Below are 19806 nucleotides of genomic sequence, written 5' to 3'. Positions count from 1 at the left end.
TATATTATACTAAGTGTTTTTGATTTTGAAGGGGGTGTAAGTCGCAGAAACACAATGTACTACCCTTTGAAATTGTTAGTTAGGCTGATATCATCCTCAGGCTGCAAAGTATTAATAACTAAAGCCATCTCACATTGTTCTCAACATGTGTACACGTATACGTTGTTAATATTATTATTTGAGTGCACGACTGCCCACCGGCCGCTAAGTGCACACGCGTAATAGGGATAATATTATTAATTTCAAAAATGGCAAGTATGTATGATACAATGTATGAACATATGGTATGGCTCTCATAGTCGCTGTAGTGGTTCAGGAAAGATTGATGGGAAGAAGTGGTCAGTAAATTCCCGTTTGAAGCTTGGGCCAAGTGAAGTGGATTTGTGCTTGCCATTGAGTCGGGTTGTATTCCCAGGCAACCTCCGAGGTAGTCCGCGAATGGTCGCGCGGGGAGCAGGCCGAAAAAGTGAAGTAAGTTTGTTTGATGTTTGGGAAATCGAGGGTATTTAGTGCCCGTGATGATGGCTGTTGCTTGGATGAGTGCTGAGTTAAAGCGCTCGAATAGGGGTTCCAACGCATCCTTCCATATAGGCGGAGCCCCGGTATTTGGGCCAGGGTCGCCTTTCGCGGGCCCATAAATATCGACCCTGCCCTTGCGGATGGACCGGATGCGGATTGGACACGGCTCAGGCATTAATAGTTTTATTTTCATTGGTGCCGTATAGAGACACACAAACACAGAGGAGAGAGAGAGAAGAGAGAGAGTTATTCAGTAAGATCGTGATAATTCCGACGATGATAAATTGAGTATTATAAATAAGGAGTAGAGTGAATATTTTGGGTTTTAAAAAAATACTAAAGAGTTTCATATATTTAAAAAATAGGTGGTTTCAAGAGTAAATAGTCGAGAATTGTAGGGAGCGAGCCAGCGAGGGGGTCCTGCAGGACTCTCTACTCTAGGAGGCTGGATTCTAATTCCTGGGGGGTGGGGGGGGGGGGGCGGCTCTAGTAGACACTCTGAATGGTTGGAGGGGATGGATCCCGGATCAGTGATCACCTGATTCCCATTTTTTCTTCTTCTAATTCTGTTTTGTTTTTATTAAAATTTAAAAACAATGTTAAATTTTAGAACATAGTTCTTCAAAATTATCATAGAAGACTACGGTTTTGTCATTGTAATTTTTATCTTATCGCTTTTTAAAAAAAATACAAAAACAAAATTCTATTATATCATAGGACTCATAGCCCTCTAAAAATAGATACAAATAGAATGCTATGTTTCATTGTTTTGATATTTTCTGTTTTAAAAAAGAAAAAGAAAACAAGAACAGCTTCCGCTGTGGTAATGTGGTTTTTAAAACCACATTATCACAATAGAAGTAAAAAGAATATATGCTACAACCATCTTGAAATAAATAAGATTATTTATCCATATAGAAGCATTCTGAGAGACTAGTAGACTACACTGTAAATAATATATATACACAGGAAAGTATATTCTATAAACTCTAAATACATGCTGCTGCAATTGATATAAGATTGATAAAAAACAAAAATAGTACAAGTTATCAACAGCTAAAATATGAAACATAAAGTCTGGATATTATCTCAATATTTAAAATGAATAGGAAACGGAACACAGCTTCATCAATTATGTGGGAGTATTTCACCTCAGCATGGGATTGATACAAGTTATAAATCGAGCTATAGGGCGATCTAGCCATAAAAAGGATGAAGAGCTTTGCCGAGATAACGTCGAACCTGTCGAGAACTCCAAAATCCACGAGGTATCTTTACATGGATCTATGCCCACTTGTATCGAAAGGCAGTTAAAATATATTTCAGGTAAATCACATAGTGAACCTACGGGTATACGGTCAACCAAAGGGGTAGGTAGTATCTCGTCAAGCGAGGAAGTGGTTAAACCATCCAGTTCCACTGTGGAACTCAGTGAAGCTTCCCAAGCTGCCAGGGGTAGGAGTTTGCTTGAGGATCGGGCGACGCGCTTATACACTAGTGCATTAGTTGTTATCCACCCTGATCCCGCACATGATAATACGATCTTAGATGAATCGAATATATTTAAATATGAACCAAAATCTCCATTGCCATGCCAACTAGAAAAACGAAGTTTAATACGCAACAATACATGCCCATCTCCCGCGACATCGATTCCCTCGCCGTTGCGGGCATGCAGAAGTTTCAGCTTGTCACTTACATCTTCGAAGAACAATGACATGTCTAGTACTACACGATGTGAATCCCAACCTCCTGTTCTGCATCCGCAAGAATCAGCAACGCAAGAAGAATGGCACATTTGCGTTCAACCTAGATAAGCGCATCGCGTGAGGTTCTGAGATGCAGTGCGTATTCACGATGCATATGGATGTGATGTATACGATCGGCGGCCAGAGTTGATGGGACGAGGCAGCCATTTCTCCGCCATCGAAGTTTACCGAGAGCTTATGCGATTTAAACTCACAGAGATGTGCATACATAAAAACTCTCATCACAATACAAATCTGCACATGTAACTACCATATCAGGTTAAGCGAACTGTGTGCTATCCTAATCGAGAGAGCCGATCTCTACGTAGACTAGCTTTCAGAAAATAGTATATTAAAGCAATTGCGCTGATTCACACCACATACTACCTTATGTCTGTAAACACAATGTGCACATCTTGACACAGAGTCAAAGTAAAACTGCAATCGAGATCGATCCTTTCCCTATACACTTTGGCAAATCAAACTTGGGCGGTTCCAAATCGACTTTTGTTTCTGCTATAATTTTCCAAATAAAAAGTAGGAGGAAGTCAGGAAGGACACCACAGTTCACAGTCTCCACCCCCCACTTCCCACATTTTTGTTTGGTCGCGTAGGGGGGGCCTTTTTAAAAAAAGGCCTACCAAGTTTGATCTCCTCGTTGCGCCGAAAATGATTAGAGCGGGCTTTATTACCAGGAATAGAATGCACCGTTAATGTAAATATTTATATATCTGTATGTACGCTATCAGTTGAGAAGTCTTTTTGTATGTATGCACAGTTTGGCTGTTTTACTTTGAATACATATGACTGCAGCGAGTCCTTTTACACGTCCTAAACCCTAATTTCATGAGCCAGAAGTTGCCACTGTGGAGCCAGCGCGTGGCCAACCGGTCAGGCCGTAGTCAGTATGTGCCCAGGACGTGGCCGACTTGTCATTTCTCGGGAATTTAGACGGTACATACTAACGGTCCAAAATGTAGTAGGAAGTAGGAGCGGCCCAGTGACTCACAGGCAGGGTTTTAGGGGTTTTCAATGTAAAGTGTAAATAGCAGGAAGGAGATAGCAGAAACAAAAATCGATTTGGAATCGACTTGGGTATTAAGTTACAGTCAAATTTGACCTTTTATCAATTCACACTGGAATCATACTTGAGCATGAAACTTCATCTATTGATATGCGTGATACTCTTTGGAATATCTACTCTGGCTGTAGGAATATATAAAGTTCCGAGCTGAGCGTCGAAGTATGAATAGTTGATACATCGCGATATGAAGTTCCCATCATTCTTAAATCGGCATTCTTCATCAGCACCATAGCATGGGAACTCCATTGGCCTCCCTTTTAGCACTATATCGCTATTTTTATAATTAGGTGCGCGATTAATATGAGTAGTCTGTGTGCCTTTATTCGCGAAACGTTAGACTATTATGCACAATTTGCAAAACATTTTTAAGACTATTTATTGCGCTTATGCCCTCTTGTGTGTATTTGCCTATTGAAATAGCTAGATATATATTTCGTTCACTTGATGGCATGCGAATCTGTCGTTGAAGTGTCGTTCCAGTGTACAGTGTTCACGTGAACGCGTTGAGCCAGCAGACGAGGTGTGCGCGCAGATGCTTAGTCTTTCGCATCCGCATATGAAATCCGGAAATCAATACATCCCCGATTATTGATGACATAAACGAGGCTCATGCACTAAACGTGACTGAGAATTTATATCGGGGAGATTAAACCCCGAGTGTCTTCTAGATTTTGTAACAGTGTTTCCTGCCAATATTCGATCTGTTCAAGCATACTGACATAGTCAGCCGAATTCAGCTTCGATGGTGGGGGAGTGTTTTGCTTCGGTGGTGCTCTATCACATGCCGGCATTCCTCGCTCATTTATAAGCGACGATGACTGCTCGATTGGTGCAGCAGACTGTGACTGAGAATACGCAGAATCTGAGACGATTGGCTCAACAGAAGATCCCGCTAGTTGCGGTGACATATCGACAGTCTCCGGCAGTGACAGCAAAGCACTCCTACACCTGTGTAATGCAACAGAGCATAGGTATATATGGTATTTAGACGTAGCAAGGTAAAGGTAGTCTGGTTCAATAGACATTCGTTTTGCGTGCGTAATTCGTTGCCTCTACCGGTGGATTGTTCAAAACCTCACACGTGTTGCTTGCACAGACAGTCCGATGTTGATGCACAATGATCAGAGACACACGCACGTATTGATCGCCATTCAATAACACATCTAGATAACTTATACACTTAAGTCGTGTTTTGGAATTCGATAATCAGCTGAAATTGTGCAGCTTTGTATACGCAATACATACAAACTACGATACGAGGTAGACTACTCCCTCCGACAGAAGAATACACCACAACATACCGAGACAACTGATGCGCGCAGGCATTCACAGCCAGGGTAACAGGGCGTAGACGGGACTTGGCGAGGTTGTATGCCTGCCAGGTGCTTGCACGCTGAAGATGTACTTTTCTGAGATCGCTTGTCGCTGTCCTGTCCGATTCTGCGTCCACAAATTCAGCAACCCCTGAACCGTCGGCTGCAATTGTACGCTGCCTAGTACTCATATCAGGTTGTAGTACAAGCGTATTTGCCAGCATCGTGATATCACTGCAAACGGATTCCGCTCTGAATGGAGCAGAAGATACAACTGCTGGTGATTGAGTGGGTGAGGGTGAGGGGGTGGGTGAGAGAGGTATGGGTGGAGAAGGTGACGACGAGAAGCTCTCACGGTTCCCAAGAAAACCATCGTCAGATTGCGCGGATTTCACACTTCTTGTGTGTACTAAATCGGTCACCGCAGGAGTAGCTTGCGAGTTATACACAGCTCTAGGCGTATACGTCTTAGAATTATCGCCAGCATTTACACTTGACATCGCATCCGCTCGTACACAATCTCCGGTCGGCGATGTTTCTGCTACTCGTGAAGCCAGATCAACACGCACGGCGCTAGCAATCTCAGTCAAATCCTTCTGAGCTATATACTCCGGTCCGCTCCCCGGGTTTCTCGGTAGAGTGCTATCCCACGTATCATCTTCATCTTTGATGTTGCTGGTTGTTTGCAGAGTATTAATCGGATCGTCGCACTTTGTGCGTATACCTCCGGCCGACGTCTGACCAGCATTTGATTCCCCAGAGAACGGTGCAATATGTGTAGCTGTTGAATAGTTTTGACCTGCATCTGTAACGGGGACGGCATGATCGCTACTGATAGTAGTAGTAAGTGGTCTGACCATTCCTGCACCCAGGCCTATTCCTGGACTAGATGTGTGGTCAAAGGACCGTCGTTGTGGTGCTTCGTCTTCACGAACACTCACACACGCGTTGGCAGTGGCAGTAGCCAAGACTGAAGCCGAGTTGCCGGAATGCGGTGCCAAATTCAATGTCTGGGTCGATTGCGTGAATGGAACGGTCCTCGATGGAGGTGGTTCCGGCCCACGAACGGGCTGCTCCTCGTTTGCGGATGCGCTTCCAGGACTGTGTGTGTGTGCACACGCTTGCGGCGGAATGCTTGGCGCGGTCACACCGGTGCACGTACTACCCAGGGATTTCTCACCCAGTTTCTGGGATAGTTCGCGCGGAGTACCGCTATCTAGCCGTTGGCCGTGTGCTTCAGCGCCAGTCGTCTGTGCATATGTCTGTGGCAAAGCTAAGCCCAACTCAGTCATCGATCGCGGCCCATCCAGCCTGCACTTCGACGCATGTGGATGGCCTTGCATGGGGGGCTCAGACATTTGCGAGCGGATATGCGAAGGCTTCTGCGCGGGCATGACGTTTGTACTTGACTTTGCGCCCGCGCGATGGACTGCCTGTCCTTCGTTGAGCACAGACGAGCGCAGCTGTGCCGCCGTCGCGCATGCTGGCAGCAAATCCTCTGAGAGTATCTGGAGGCGAGGATTGGTATACATTTTGGATACAAGGATTGTTTAAACATTAAAAAACTCGGTTACGATGATAGGCATACTTTCTGCAAATATTCCCACTGTCGCGGTCTTGAATTTTGAAAAACAAGTAGGACTCTTTTGATAGGGACTTTTAAAATACTCAATGTTTATACACGGGCATGCATACAACTGTTAAAAAGTGATCGCCTATCCTGGCGTAAAGCGTCATGATTCGAAGTGAATGTGGAAAGGATACAAATCAATCGGCCAACTCAATAAGCACAATACCAGATCGATATAAATTCGACAAATCACCAATTGAAAGTTGGCAAGGCTAAAATCGCGATTTCAGCGGATATACAGTAACTCATAACAGCAGCCGACGTTCGCCTACAGGGCACCATGCCAGACAAAACATTCACAATGACGACTTCTTATCGAAACGCTTCGATGGACATAGAATGTTTGATACGAGAAATTTAATAAACGACACAGCAAGTCGACAACTGGGGGCAAAAACCTACGTAGAGGAATCTCTCATGTTTTGTGATTCTAATAACTGAATTCATATACGCGAAACATGCACAGAAAGTGCAGCCAAACCCCAACCCCTTAACAAAATCTAAACTCAGATCGCAATACCAAACTGCTTAGCGCTAGAAGGTGGGAGAGTTCACAGCAGATGATCATCACCCCACTGTCTCAATCGATCCAACATACCTCTTCTGCGCGGAACAGCAACGGATTGGGCACTCGCACACATCTGAAGCACGTGAATGGACTTGCCACGGCGGACCTGGTACCCGTGCTGATCTCCGCTCGCGTCGTAGCTGATTGGCGCGCCCGCGCACTCAGCTGCACACACGCATCGTGCGACCAGTGCTCACACGTGGCACACTGCATACCTTTCCCTACAATGGCCACCCCTCCGCACATGCACTGCACATGTCGCTCTACCATCGGGGGCTTGTGTGTACTCGTTTTCCGACTCGTGGCTGCGCTCCAAGGTGTGTCCATATCTGTTGCTGCGCACGTACCTGTGCTGGTCTTATAGCTTGCGCCAGCTCCCGACTTGTCATTCGAGCTAGCTACAGCCTCGCTCTTAGTCCGGCGCATGTTCAGAGGTCCGTCACTTCGCAGACTGTCGTTCACACCACCCGCATTTGATCCCCAGGCGAGATCCTTGCTATGTCTGCTCCTCACTCGACCACCTGTGCCACTCAGCATACTCACAGCTATTACCTCCCTATCGAGCTCGAGACCCTTGCCCGCAGCCTGCCTGCCAGATGCACTGCTCTGGCTGCTCACACTGCTGTGTCTGTGCCGTAGGTGTGTACTGGTAGCGCGCGCTGCACCTGTCTGCGTCTCGGCAGCTGTATGCTTTGCTGCCTGTTGCATGTGCCTGGACTGTCTGCTGCGCTGCCCCCCCGCACGTGCTCCCCTGCCACTCGCACGGGCGTTCATTGCACTCACCCGCGCGATCATACTCGCCCCTCTCGCCGCCGATGACCGTCCGTCAATCTTACCACGACTAGTCATAAGCACAGGCAGATGAGGTAGCACACTCTTACCCGATACCCTCCTATCAGATGTGGAAACCTCCCCATTCGCACCACCAACTGTACTCGCAGCGGCAGTACTACTAAGGCTCGAGGCGTCGGCTTTTGAGCTCACATCCGCAGCCCCCTTCGCTTTGGGTTGCGCACGAGCGTGCTTGCCACTGCTATGCTCGCGCGAAGCCCTGTGTGTGCTAGACTCAGATACAGACCTGCTCACGCGCCTCCCCCGGACAGCGGGACTTGCTGCATGTGCCACAGCAGCTGCAGTAGCGGAGGTATCTGCCATCGGCTCCTTCTTCGCCGCGTCGCTCGGTCTTTTTATACCTTGTGTGCGGGTGCGCACGGGACGTTTAGTCCCATAGACGCCTGTTGCTGGAGCCTGTGATGCCACACCCTGGCTACCACGCGTGCTCGCACTATCCTCACCTGCACTCTGAGGTTTGACTACTGCGCCATCTGTGGCAATTTCTCCCGTTGCTGGCTTAATACCAGAAGTAGCGACTGCCAACACAGCCGCCTCCTGCTCACTAGCACCGGCAGGTTGTTGAGCACCCAGTCGTGACTGTCTGAGCTTCTGACCAGCACCACCACTTTTCCCCACACCCCTCTCTCGAGCAGGCCTCCTAGCCTCGCCCCCACTCACACTCGCCGCACCGCTGCCATTCACGTCTGTCGGTGTACCCGTAGCAACAGCACCAGCCGAGCGCCGGGGGTGTCCTGGAACTGTCTCCTTCTCCGCCCCTTCACTAACACTCACAGTGGTGTTACGCCGCATGCGCATGCTCCTCCCCTCATCCGTGCCGCCAATAACGTTGGTCGCCGTCACAGCGCTCGCATCAGCGTCTCCGCGCGAGTTTACATTCGGCACACACACCTTGGTGTGCTTGCTAGTCCCTGCGCGATACGTGCCTACACTGACTCCTTTGCCCAGCTTGCTCATCTTCAGCGCTCTTGCCGCCGCCGTGCGCCCATCCAGACTCCCATCTTTGTTCCGTTGCAGAGCACGTGCACGTTTGATACCTCGCTTAGTATCTCGGCGCGTGTTCTCACTGACCTTGGCCTCCAGGGCAGCGTCGGGCACAATAATATCCGTCCATGGAACTCGCTTCACATGCATGCTTTTCAAGTTGGCCGCGATTGCGTTTGTGGTTGTATTTGTGTTTAGGCCTGTGCTTGTGCTTGTGCCTGTGGTTGTGGCCGTATTTGTGCCTGTGGTAGTGTTTATGTTTGCATCAGTGGTTGTGTTCGTGTTTGTAATATAAGTGGGTAGCTTCAGCAGCGGAGGAGGAGATGATAATTGTGATTGTTGCTGAGCGGCGTTGATGTTTGTGTTTCGGTCTTGTGATGCCGTCTTTTGCAATGGCTCCAAACTATCCGCACTGTCAAGAATAGGCCGGAAGTCAACGTCGTAGTACAGCCAACCATTGACTTTCAAGGCAGAGTTAGCCTTCTCACTCTCCCCAATAGTCAAACGACCGTTCGTATCTGCCCCAGAAGTCGTACTCGCCTCTGCAGCCTGGTCACCAGCAGTAAGCTTCAACCCGCTTGCTGCGCTTATTTTGTTGCTGTGTCTGCACTCGGATAACCCAGACACACTCTCTCCTAAACGTTTCGCCGCACCTCTACTATCACTGTGGCGCCTGTCCAACTCAGCCTTATCCGATGTTACAGACACCCCTACAGAAGGCTTCACAGACACCTCCACAGAGGCAGGATCCGAATTTGATTCCGTGTCACTCATAGTCCCCCCTACCACGCGCACGGGATAGAACACGCCATCCACCCATCGCGCGAACACGTGGCCGCCAACATGTTGGCCCTGCATGGCCATGGCCAGAGCTTGCGGTGTCCAGTGGTGACGTTTGTGGCTCGTGAGGTTAACGCTGGCTAAGGTGCCGTCCAATGAGCCCTCTTCCACCACTGCATCGTCCTCATGGCTTGCAGCAGCCACTGTGCCAAATGCACCGATTGCACAGCCATGCGGCGTGTCGGTTGCGAGTGTCGTGGAAGCATCCGCAGTGGCCGCCGTAGCATCTACAGCAGGTGTGTAGTTGCTATCCCGCGGAGCTTGCTTAGTCCAGTTTCCATCTGTTCCCAATTTTGATATATTTGCAGCGTTGTGGGGGTCGGTGCTGCATGCCGGGTGGTCAGATGAAGGTGGCATACTGATAGTACCGTCACTATTTGTATTGTTTACCTGCGTGCTCACATTCTCAAAATGTGCTGTAGTCGCAGCCTGCGCACCATCCATGTCTTGTGTGGCACTCGATATTTCTTTGTTCGCATTGGAAGTCGAGCTTTTCGATTTAGTATCCTCTGTAATTAGCGGCGAAGCACGACTCGAATCCTCGGGAAGTATTGAACTGGCGTCCGTATTCGCAACAGGGTTCGTCTTTCCATCCACATCCATGTCATTTATACCTACATCCCCGTTGACTTTGTCGACTACACGCGAGCACGCCTCGTTGGCGCCATAGCCCTCAGCCGCTGTACGGTCGTGCCCACTTTCGTGTGGCCTGGACGAAACCTTCGCAAGACGCGCGGACACATCCACAGGTGAGGTTGGCTCGACTCCAACCTTGCCTGTAGCTTTGCCCTCAGACTGTACCCGCTCATCTCCTCTTGGACTGTTACCGCTCACAGTCGGGCTTGCACTAGTCAGCACAGGCCCAGGTGCAGCAGCAGCAGCCTGTGTGTCTACAGAGGCGGTTCGTGTTTCCTGTACGTGTTTGGGCGTATTACGTCCTGACGTCCCCGCTGTCTGTGCCTCGCCGTGCTGCGCCCCCCTGCCCGCCTGTTGCGCGCCTTCCCCAGCGTCGGCGCTCTGTTCTGGCCCGTGAACACCACTGTATGGCTCTGTGCACGTTCCATCCCGCACATCTCCAACCATATCTGATGCACTACTAGTACCTACAGTGCCACGTTCCTGGGAAGCCCAGTCCTTGATCTTCTGCTTGTGACTCTCCATGGCTTTCCTCTCCGCGCCCCCCTTTGCACAATCGCCTTCCCGCGTACCCTCCGGCGCACCAGCACTCTCAACCGCACCTTCGCTGTTGTCACTTTCGTGTACACGCTTATTTGCTACCGCGCACCCACGTCCCGGTCTGCACTCATCGCTCTCGGTCTCGCTGTCCGTTTCAGTGCCACTCCCACTCTTACAGTCGACTTCACTGCCACTTTCGTGTGGCGAGCTCTTACGTGAACCAGCTTTCGCCACCGTTCCCTCCTCCCCTTCAACGTCACCATCAAAAGCGTCCAAGCCACCAAGCTTATCTATTGTATCCAAGGTGATGGTCGCTTCGTACCAAGGCGGGTGGTCTATAAACAGCGCGTTCTTCGCCTCGTCACCTAGCAACCCCCGTTTGGGCCGCTCACTACGCTTTGTGTTGTGCTCGGTGTCCACTTGAACCTCGACGCCTGCGCTTTTTGTACGTGTTCTGCTATGCCCCACACTCTTCGAGGCGCCGGCACTAGCCGCTTCAGACTGTGTGCGTGTTCTCGCTTTCCCGCCCGTGTTTGTTCCTTCCTTCCGCCGGGATCGAGCTTGTATACGTGTGTGCGTGCCGTTGCGTCCACGGGTAAGTGAGCTCGTTGATATAGATCGAGCTGTCCGTGTTCTCTGTCCCTTCTTCATAGTCAAACTCTCGTCACAACTCTCACCATCGCCTTCATTTTCGTCTCCGACTTCCTCGTCACTTAGATCATAACCTGTCTCCAAGGTAACCGTCTCCTCCCACCACGGGGGGTGGTCCACGAACAGCGAGTTTTTCGCATCGTCCCCTAAGCTGCCTCGTTTGGGCTGCACACGCTCTCTCACCAACCCTCCCCCCCTCTCCTTACCTACACCGTTTGCATCTGCGCTGACACTCCGTCCCCGCACATCTGTTCTGTCTTCTCGACCATTAGCACCTCTAGTCGTGTCTCTCGCATGTCTCTCTATTTCCTGCTTGCACCTTGTCCTGCGGCCGCTAACGCCGCCTTCACTTTCCTGACCACTCTCCGACGCTTTTCCTGCTTTGTGTAGGCTGCGTTCGTGTTTATTGCCTTGTCCCCGCGGTTGACTGCGGTTCTGTGCACTGCGCGCTGAGCCGCCCTTCTCACCGACCGAAGTCACTTGCGACGACACACGACCAACCTTGCTCCTGCTCGAACCCCGGCCCTTCTCTTTATCCTCGCTACCACTTGCATCGATCTTATCCGAGTCGTCCACTTCTTCTTTCAGTAGCGTTGTATCAATCACAACATCCCCCATGGTACGTCCGTACGAGAATAGGCTCTTAAGTGCAGCCCTCCCGTTTCCGGTGCGTCGCCGCACGCGGGGTACTCGTTCAGTCGCACCGTCACTCACCGCCGCACTGGTACTGCTACTGGTGTCCTGACTGCGGCTTCGTGCACTGGCTTTGCATGTCTTACCCTCTGATATCCTATTCCTGATATCACGGGCCTTAACTTTGCTATCCCGGTTGTTCTTCGTGTACTGAACCTTTCTCCTGCTGTTACTACCATCTTGCGGCATGTCAGTACTATCCGGACCACTCCCCTCATCTACAGCCTTACTCTCGGCACTTTGCCTCGTGGGCTTTTTTAGTCGACGCTCCTCAGCCTTCTCCTCAGCCTCCTTTTCCTCGGTTTCAAGCGCTGCAAAATCAATCACCACATCGCCCATAGTTGGACCGTACGAGAAAAGGCTATTCAGAGCAGACGACCCGTTGCCCATGCGACGCTCACGTACCGGTCTCCCCACCGCATCGTTGGCCCCTTCCACGCTCTCACTCGTGCTGGTGTGCCGCTGCCTGGGCTTCCCGCCTATACTCTGCTTGCCTTGGCCTCGAGTGTGTCCCGCTCCAGTCGCACGCAAACCGCCGCCACTGCTCTTAGGCCGATTGCCAGGCACCACGTGTGTTCTGTGCGCAATACTATCATTTTCACCGGGGCCATGCTTCTCATTCTCACTCCCGTTCCTCTCCCGTTCCTCCGCTTCCAATGCCTCCAGATCAATCTTCACATCGCCCATGTTCCGTCCGTACGAGAACAAACTCTTCAGCGCCGCACTACCCGCCCCTGTACGCCTGGGCCGTTTGGCACCCACCGTGCTCTCAGAGTGTCCATTGACCGTGTCATGCGTGCTGCTACCGTTGCTAACATGCGACTTCGTTAACTCCGCACTGCTTATGCTCGCACTCCGTTTGCGGGCGTTGCGTGCCGAGTCGAAGTCGTCCGAGCGTTCCCGCGAGCGCTTCCGACTGTACAAAAATCGGCTCATAACACTGCTGGGACCCGGAACAGCCGAGCCCTTACCGCTATCGTGTACATTCCCATTGGTACCGCTATGCTTGCGTTCAGGTTCTACAGATGGTGCCTGCTTCCGCCCTCTAGTGCTTGCTTCATGATTGTTGCCTGTGTTTGTGCTTGTGTTGGATATAGTGCGCTTCCTGGGGCGAATCAGGGCTACCAGACTATTGTTTCCGTGAGGTTCGGCTTTCGTAGTTGCGACGGCCGGAGGCTCCTCTTTATTTGCCTTTACCCGCGTATTCGTTGCGGAGTCTCCCCGCACATTAGCTCCCACTGACCGCGCAACACTACCCGAGCCAGCCGGGCGCAAACGTGCGCTGTAGAACGATATATCTTCATCAAAGATTTTACTGAACCCCGGATAATGGATTCGAATGGTGGGAGGTCGGCGATCTCGATTTATTTCTATGATACGAGTCCGATACCACAGCTTGTCTGTCGCGTCATAGACCTGAATGGATAGGGAACTTAATATGATCAGCCAGCATACAAGGCAGCAAACCTACAATGAAGCATGCGCCTATTAATGTATACACTTGGAGAGAGTACACTTGTCAGGTAAACGAGAAATCGCGAGAAGGATTCAGATATCGTTACGAAAGATGGATTAAATTCAGGTAAACAGAAGTGAACATTAGATCTCTTGGGCATGCGAATATTTATATCTACATGAATGAAGCCACCTATAATTTCACATATACATGACTACATACACATATATATCACACACATATACACATATATGTACACACCCATACCCACACAAACACACACACACGCTCACACGCACGCACGCACGCACACACACACACACACACACACACATATATATATATAAATTAGTATGTAGGTATATGTATATAATTTATGTGCACGTATATGCACATGTTTATATGTATATGTATATGCTCGTAAGTGCATACATACATACATACATACATACATACATATACATACACACAGACAAAAACACAGACCCAGACCCAGACACAGACATATATATGAATGTATTCATGCGTTGAGTAGAATGAGTATGAGACACACACACACACACACACACACATATATTCTCTCTCTATAGATAATATTACTTTGGAGGCATTAGTTCTCTCGCCATCAATAGTAGAGTGTGAAACGACGGAACGAAGCTACAACTAGCAACAACAGTATACATATGAATATGGCTATATACATATAGAAGACGATGAATTATAGCCGTGAAAAAACATGCGTGCAGCAAAAACCTATCGCGAAACACATCTTGCACACGGTTCTTTATGCGCACAATCTCACACACCATTAGAAAAGGCACAGCAAAGAAAGGTGCACTGCTATTCATGTAGCGACCTTAGAAAGAGATATATAATCTGCACACACATAATGAACTAGACTCCCTTCCACTCACATTCACCTCAAAATTCGCTTGCTTCAGTTTGAAGAACTTATAAAAAATGTTAATTCATAGAGTAAGGCCGTAGTGAGCTTGCGATGTTTCTATCATTTCCATGTATACAACTGTAAACACAGGACAGAATACATACAAATGTGCAAACAACTATAAACCAGATGTGACATGCTCAAGTTACAAGGAACGTGTATTGAATAATACAGGCCACCAGGCACAGTGCCCACTTGAACCTCTGTCTCGATATGGTTTTATCTGTTTGCGTAGTTATCTTCTATGTGTGCGTCAATGTGTCTACGAACTCGAGTTGGTTTTTGAATTCCTACGAATATGTTGCACATACACATGTGCAAACATTATATTATGTGTGCAGAGATGTATGCGTCGGAAGATTTTTCTGATTAGCATACGACAGAAAGCAAACGGCATTTGCCAACCAGCTATAGTTCAAATGTATGTCTTTGCACACGGATTGGACAGAGAAGCACAATAGACTAAAACCAATAACGTACACAGAACGTTTCTCAATTTGACACAGTATATACCTCTACTGCACCATTCTTCTGAAAGCCGTCGTCGCGCTTTGCGTTATTTCTGACCACTCGTTCGCATACATCATCATCACCGCCGTTATCGTTCACTCCATCGGGTACTACGTCTTTTTCTTTCTGTTTCGGCTTGCCTGTGTTAACCGTTTCCTTCTCCACAATACTATGGATCGCGTGCGGTGGTACAGAGTTTCGGGTCTGTCTATGTCGCGCGCTGGACGGATCGACAGGTATGCAAGGAACTAAGGAAATAAGAACTTTGTCATCCAAGTTGAAGCGATTGTTCTTGGTGTTTATATGTGCCAGGGCACTGCATTTGGCAACTCCGTCTATTCTTTCCACGTCTTCGCTTGTGCTAAGACTAGCAGCCGTCCCAACAGGAGACACAACTATATGATTCACCATTGCGTTACAAACTTACACACTTAAATACAAACACAGCTGAGCTCCGTACAGCAGTTGTTTAGGACTGAATTACGTGCAATCTCTACGTCACGTTTGTTTCACAAACGAGAGGTGCTTGCAATGACCACATAACACTACTACTATATACGTTCGCCGTACACTCGTGCCAAAATTCCGATTAGTGTTCATAGGTATACTGTCAGAACATGCTACTGGTATACAAATGTATGGACCAACAAGCAGTGTGCTTTATGATCTACATAGTACGTGTGCTTGTATGTATCTGAGCTACTTGCAGGTATTTTAATACACGTTTAAGGTAAAACGTTCCTTTCTCCTTCTGCAAATCATATGTAGCGCAAACGCACACTCAACGGCTCGTAACTTTTGAGGTGAGTGACTCATCAGTCACCAGTCATCACCCCGGTGTATCCACTCTATAGTTTCTAAAACCCATCAAATATGGTCCTCAAATCCGATATTGTCCAACGAGTATGGATGAAACTATCAGGTTTGTCCTACAATTAGACAGATCTGTACTATATTTCGGCTGTTCGTCTTTATAAATTTTTGTCGAAAATTGGACATTACCCGCCCAAGTCCTCTTTGAGCCTTCATCTTTCTTATCCGTGCACCTGCGTCCGCGAGTTGAGGGTCAAATTATCCCTAAAAGCTTAAGTGTAAAATTTAGAGTTCATATCATAATCAATCTAATCTATATCTGCTTGTGGGGTATAATCATTGTCTTTTATACAAATATGACTCCGGTATCAATATATGATAAATAAGGATACAGGTAGCGATCATGCTGACAGTATCTGATGTATGTACGTGGACAGTGAAGCATTGTATCGCTTCCCACATGGAATAGGAGTATTCCTGCTTATAGTTCTCTGGTACGTCTATAGTTCTTGTAAGTCTTCGCACATCTAACTTCTATAGCTATATAGATACTCGATATGGAGCCAGATGTCGAGGCGACTCGTTTCCTAGAGTACTTCCTGATTGGCGGTGTTGATGTTACACACGGGCTCACTCCCGAGGATGAAAAAATATGTGGTGAAGACCGAGATGACAAAGGGGATACGTATAGTTTGCCGCCGCGGAGACATTCGGTCATCTCATACAATAGCTTACATATGAAAGAGAATGGGCGGAAAAGCAGTATCAAGGACACCCCCAATGAAAACAAGAATGTGTTAGAAAGTAGTAGTGCGAGAAAGCAAGCGAGTGAGAATGGTGATGGAGGCGGCCTAGATGTTCCCAAGGTTACGAAGTTGCCTCCATTGGATTTGACTTACAATTCAGAGGGATTGTTTAGATATCCCGTGGAAGACTATGCAGCGACACCACTGATACCTTCAAGGGTACTGTCGTTCTGTTTTCCGGAAGGTGTTATGATCTCGAAGGAGTATAAACAGCCTAAATTCCATTCCTTTGTGATCACCACCGAAACAGGGTATGTATATGTCTACGATCGCGTTCATATGCTTGTCTTTACATGTTCAATAACGGACCAGCAACTAGCGTGTATACCTCTGTATACGTTCTGAGATGCGTACATGTAGGTAGGGCGAAATGGTATGAAGGCATTAATGGATGCAATATTGCATCATATATGTAGTGTGTAGTTGTAATCTTTATAGAGAGACATCTACACCACCTACAATCATAGTTTATGTTAATCTTCTAGTGTTAGATTCCTTCTATTCCTATATTTTTTTATCTCGATACAATATCTGTTTACATATACATATACAATATATATATATATATATATATATATATATATATGTATGCATGCGCACACGCACACGCAGACACAATCTATGTATACACCCATGCCGAAGATCTGGGTGCTGTAGAGCGAAGTTACAGCCATATCGCTTTGATTAAAAGTTTCGTGTACTACGAGAGGTACGCAATTGTCACCTTTAAACGAGGGCTCATCCCTGCTTCCTATTCTTGGCTTTTGAAGAATGCCTAACACCACCCACATATTAGTTGCGGATCGCTTGTTCGCTGTATGTTACATTACTGTATCGCTAATACGTTGCTGACAGAGCGATGGAGCGTTCAGTTATAGAGCTTTATTGAAGGCAAAACATGCCAACTAGGCAGGTGTTTGTATATTGGAGAACTCAAATGAGAAATCAGCTCATATACGAAAACATGCCAACTAGACAGGTGTTTATATATTGTAGGGCTCAAATGAGAGAGCAGCTTGTACGAGAAAACATGCCAACTAGACATATGAGAAAACATGCCAACTAGGCAGGTGTTTGTATATTGTAGGACTCAAATGAGAAATCAGTTCATATGAGAAAACATGCCAACTAGACAGGTGTTTATATATTGTAGGGCTCAAATGAGAGAGCAGCTTATACGAGAAAACATGCCAACTAGACATATGAGAAAACATGCCAACTAGGCAGGTGTTTGTATATTGTAGGACTCAAATCAGCTCATATGAGAAAAGATGCCAACTAGACAGGTGTTTATATATTGTAGGGCTCAAATGAGAGAGCAACTTTTACGAGAAACATGCCAACTAGACATATGAGAAAACATGCCAACTATTATACATTGTAGGGCTCAAATGAGAAAGCAGATCATATGAGAAAACATGCCAACTAGACAGGTGTTTATATATTGTAGGGCTCAAATGAGAAAGCAGCTTATATGAGAAAACATGCCAATTAGACAGGTGTATATATACTTGTACGCTCAAATGAGACAGGTTTCCGACATACACGTCATTGGACAATGATTTTACGATGGAAGTTACACATTGCATGAGGTGCCAAATGTTTCATGGAGCACAGTGGTTGAGAACTCAAACGGAAAACCGATCGGGAGCACGATATAAAGGCAATACACATAGATATGTTCATGTGCAAAACAAGGGAAAGTGTGAATGGCTTATCACATGGCTACATGCATATGCTCATGGAATACCTGCTTCTGTGCTGTATAAAGCACAGGAATGTAGGGGTTTCGGACTTCAAACCCCTGTGATCTTGCAGCACATATGTGCTTATAATAGTCCCGCTTGTGTGCCCTATACAGCGCACGAATGTATGGCGGGGCCTTGGTGTTCTACGAGCCGCTTGAGAAGGCCCTCAGAGTGCAGCTGGAAGGGATGTACGAGGCTCACAACAAAGAGGTCAACGGTGGGGAGACCGTCACTGAGCTACCCGTTGATCTATACTTGCCCAAATGCCTGACGCTCATGACTCATCTGCCGCTTATTCTGACCCTGAAGGTACAATATACGAGCATATGTATATAGTAGTATAGACAGTTTATGGGCACGAAGCCAGCCTGAAGTGCGCGTATACGTGCAGCTTGTGATGGGAAGTGTACAACGTTTGGGGGTGCGTGGAAGCTTGATGATGTTGTATATGGATATGTGTAGAGTGTGATTTTGCGTGTGTGTGTTCCATGTTCTATTTTTGTTCGAGTGGTGCAAGGCGGAGTGAGGGGAATGAGAGGTCAGACTCTCATCATTTTGTATATACAATGCGTGCTGAGAGAGGCACAATATCGGACACACACCGGACTGTAGTTCTTATTGTTGCGGCTGTGTTAATATGCGCGAGGGGTTGTAATCTGTTAAGTCGTATAGCTCCGCCGCATACCCGCATGATGTGGGCTCTCCACCCACAACCAGGAAACTCAACAGACGTTTGTTCTCTGGTGTTAGACTTAGGAAATTGGGCCAGGTGACTATCTTTTATCGTCCAGCACCTTCGTCAAGCTTTGGGGCGTGGATTGTACAGTCCGATGCTGTCTGTGCCATCAAGATGTATTAGTTGTGTCGAATTCTGATTCAGCCGTGTGCGTATTCGGAAGATCAATCTCGATAGTGTCTGATCGAATCCAATATCAAGCGTGGCGGCATGATTTAAGCGCAATCTGTATGTATCTACTATCAATCTATCTGTGACACGTGTAGAAATGGTTGTCAAACTATGTTTCGTCTGTCTTATGCATTTATTTACTGATAGTACCCCGCCCATACCTCACTTCTCCTCTTTAATAGGACATTCTGGCCCATCTGTACATGCTGAGCCAACAGCCCAACTACACTGACCTGGAGAGGGCCATTGTCAATGTGTGCAAAGAGATACCCGTCCCTCCTTCAGGACTGGCAGAGGTGAAGATAGCGCTGACCCCGCAGCCCATCTTTGTGTCGCGCCCCGCAGTCAACTACTTCCACCCCAGCAGCACGGATTACACCTTCGTAAGTGATCGCATTGGGCAATCAGGCGACTGTGTGGTTGTCTTATGAGCCGCGTTGCCTGCTGTGTTGTCGCCTATCCCCAATCGGTGTGTGTGTAGACGTGATATATATATATATATATATATGATATAAACACACACACACACACTCACACACACACACACACCACACACACACAC

At 47.6% G+C, this 19806-nt stretch overlaps 3 protein-coding genes across 3 annotated transcripts; 2 read left to right on the top strand and 1 right to left on the bottom strand.

Moving 5' to 3' along the window:
* Positions 1–3666: 3666 nt before the first annotated feature.
* On the bottom strand, positions 3667–15651 carry SARC_08187 (hypothetical protein). The gene is made up of 4 exons (XM_014297847.1): positions 14974–15651; positions 6893–13474; positions 4653–6172; positions 3667–4299 (listed from the first exon to the last, which is right to left on the bottom strand). The coding sequence occupies exons 1-4, from the start codon at positions 15379–15381 to the stop codon at positions 3984–3986; spliced, it is 8826 nt and encodes a 2941-aa protein (XP_014153322.1). The 5' UTR covers positions 15382–15651; the 3' UTR covers positions 3667–3983.
* Positions 15652–16178: 527 nt separating this feature from the next.
* Positions 16179–17028, top strand: SARC_08186 (hypothetical protein). Its single transcript, XM_014297846.1, has one exon. The coding sequence runs from the start codon at positions 16341–16343 to the stop codon at positions 16932–16934; it is 594 nt and encodes a 197-aa protein (XP_014153321.1). The 5' UTR covers positions 16179–16340; the 3' UTR covers positions 16935–17028.
* Positions 17029–18457: 1429 nt separating this feature from the next.
* SARC_08185 (hypothetical protein) lies at positions 18458–18646 on the top strand (the record flags this gene model as incomplete). The annotated part of the gene is made up of 1 exon (XM_014297845.1): positions 18458–18646. A coding segment is annotated over one exon (189 nt), but the record flags the coding sequence as incomplete, so codon positions are not given.
* Positions 18647–19806: the final 1160 nt, after the last annotated feature.

This window comes from Sphaeroforma arctica (genome assembly GCF_001186125.1).
Source record: "Sphaeroforma arctica JP610 unplaced genomic scaffold supercont1.712, whole genome shotgun sequence".
In the NCBI taxonomy this organism is placed as follows: domain Eukaryota; class Ichthyosporea; order Ichthyophonida; genus Sphaeroforma; species Sphaeroforma arctica.
This window is presented reverse-complemented; position numbering and strand designations above follow the sequence as displayed.

What these genes read in the sequence shown, in the direction of transcription:
- SARC_08187 (XM_014297847.1), bottom strand. Translation starts at nt 15,381, where the DNA reads ATGGTGAATCATATAGTTGTGTCTCCTGTTGGGACGGCTGCTAGTCTT. An exon ending in AGAAGAATGGTGCAGTAGAG is followed by an intron (nt 13,475 to 14,973) that starts GTATATACTGTG and finishes CTATCCATTCAG; the next exon opens with GTCTATGACGCGACAGACAA. An exon ending in TGCGCGCATCAGTTGTCTCG is followed by an intron (nt 4,300 to 4,652) that starts GTATGTTGTGGT and finishes TGCATTACACAG; the next exon opens with GTGTAGGAGTGCTTTGCTGT.
- SARC_08186 (XM_014297846.1), top strand. Translation starts at nt 16,341, where the DNA reads ATGGAGCCAGATGTCGAGGCGACTCGTTTCCTAGAGTACTTCCTGATT.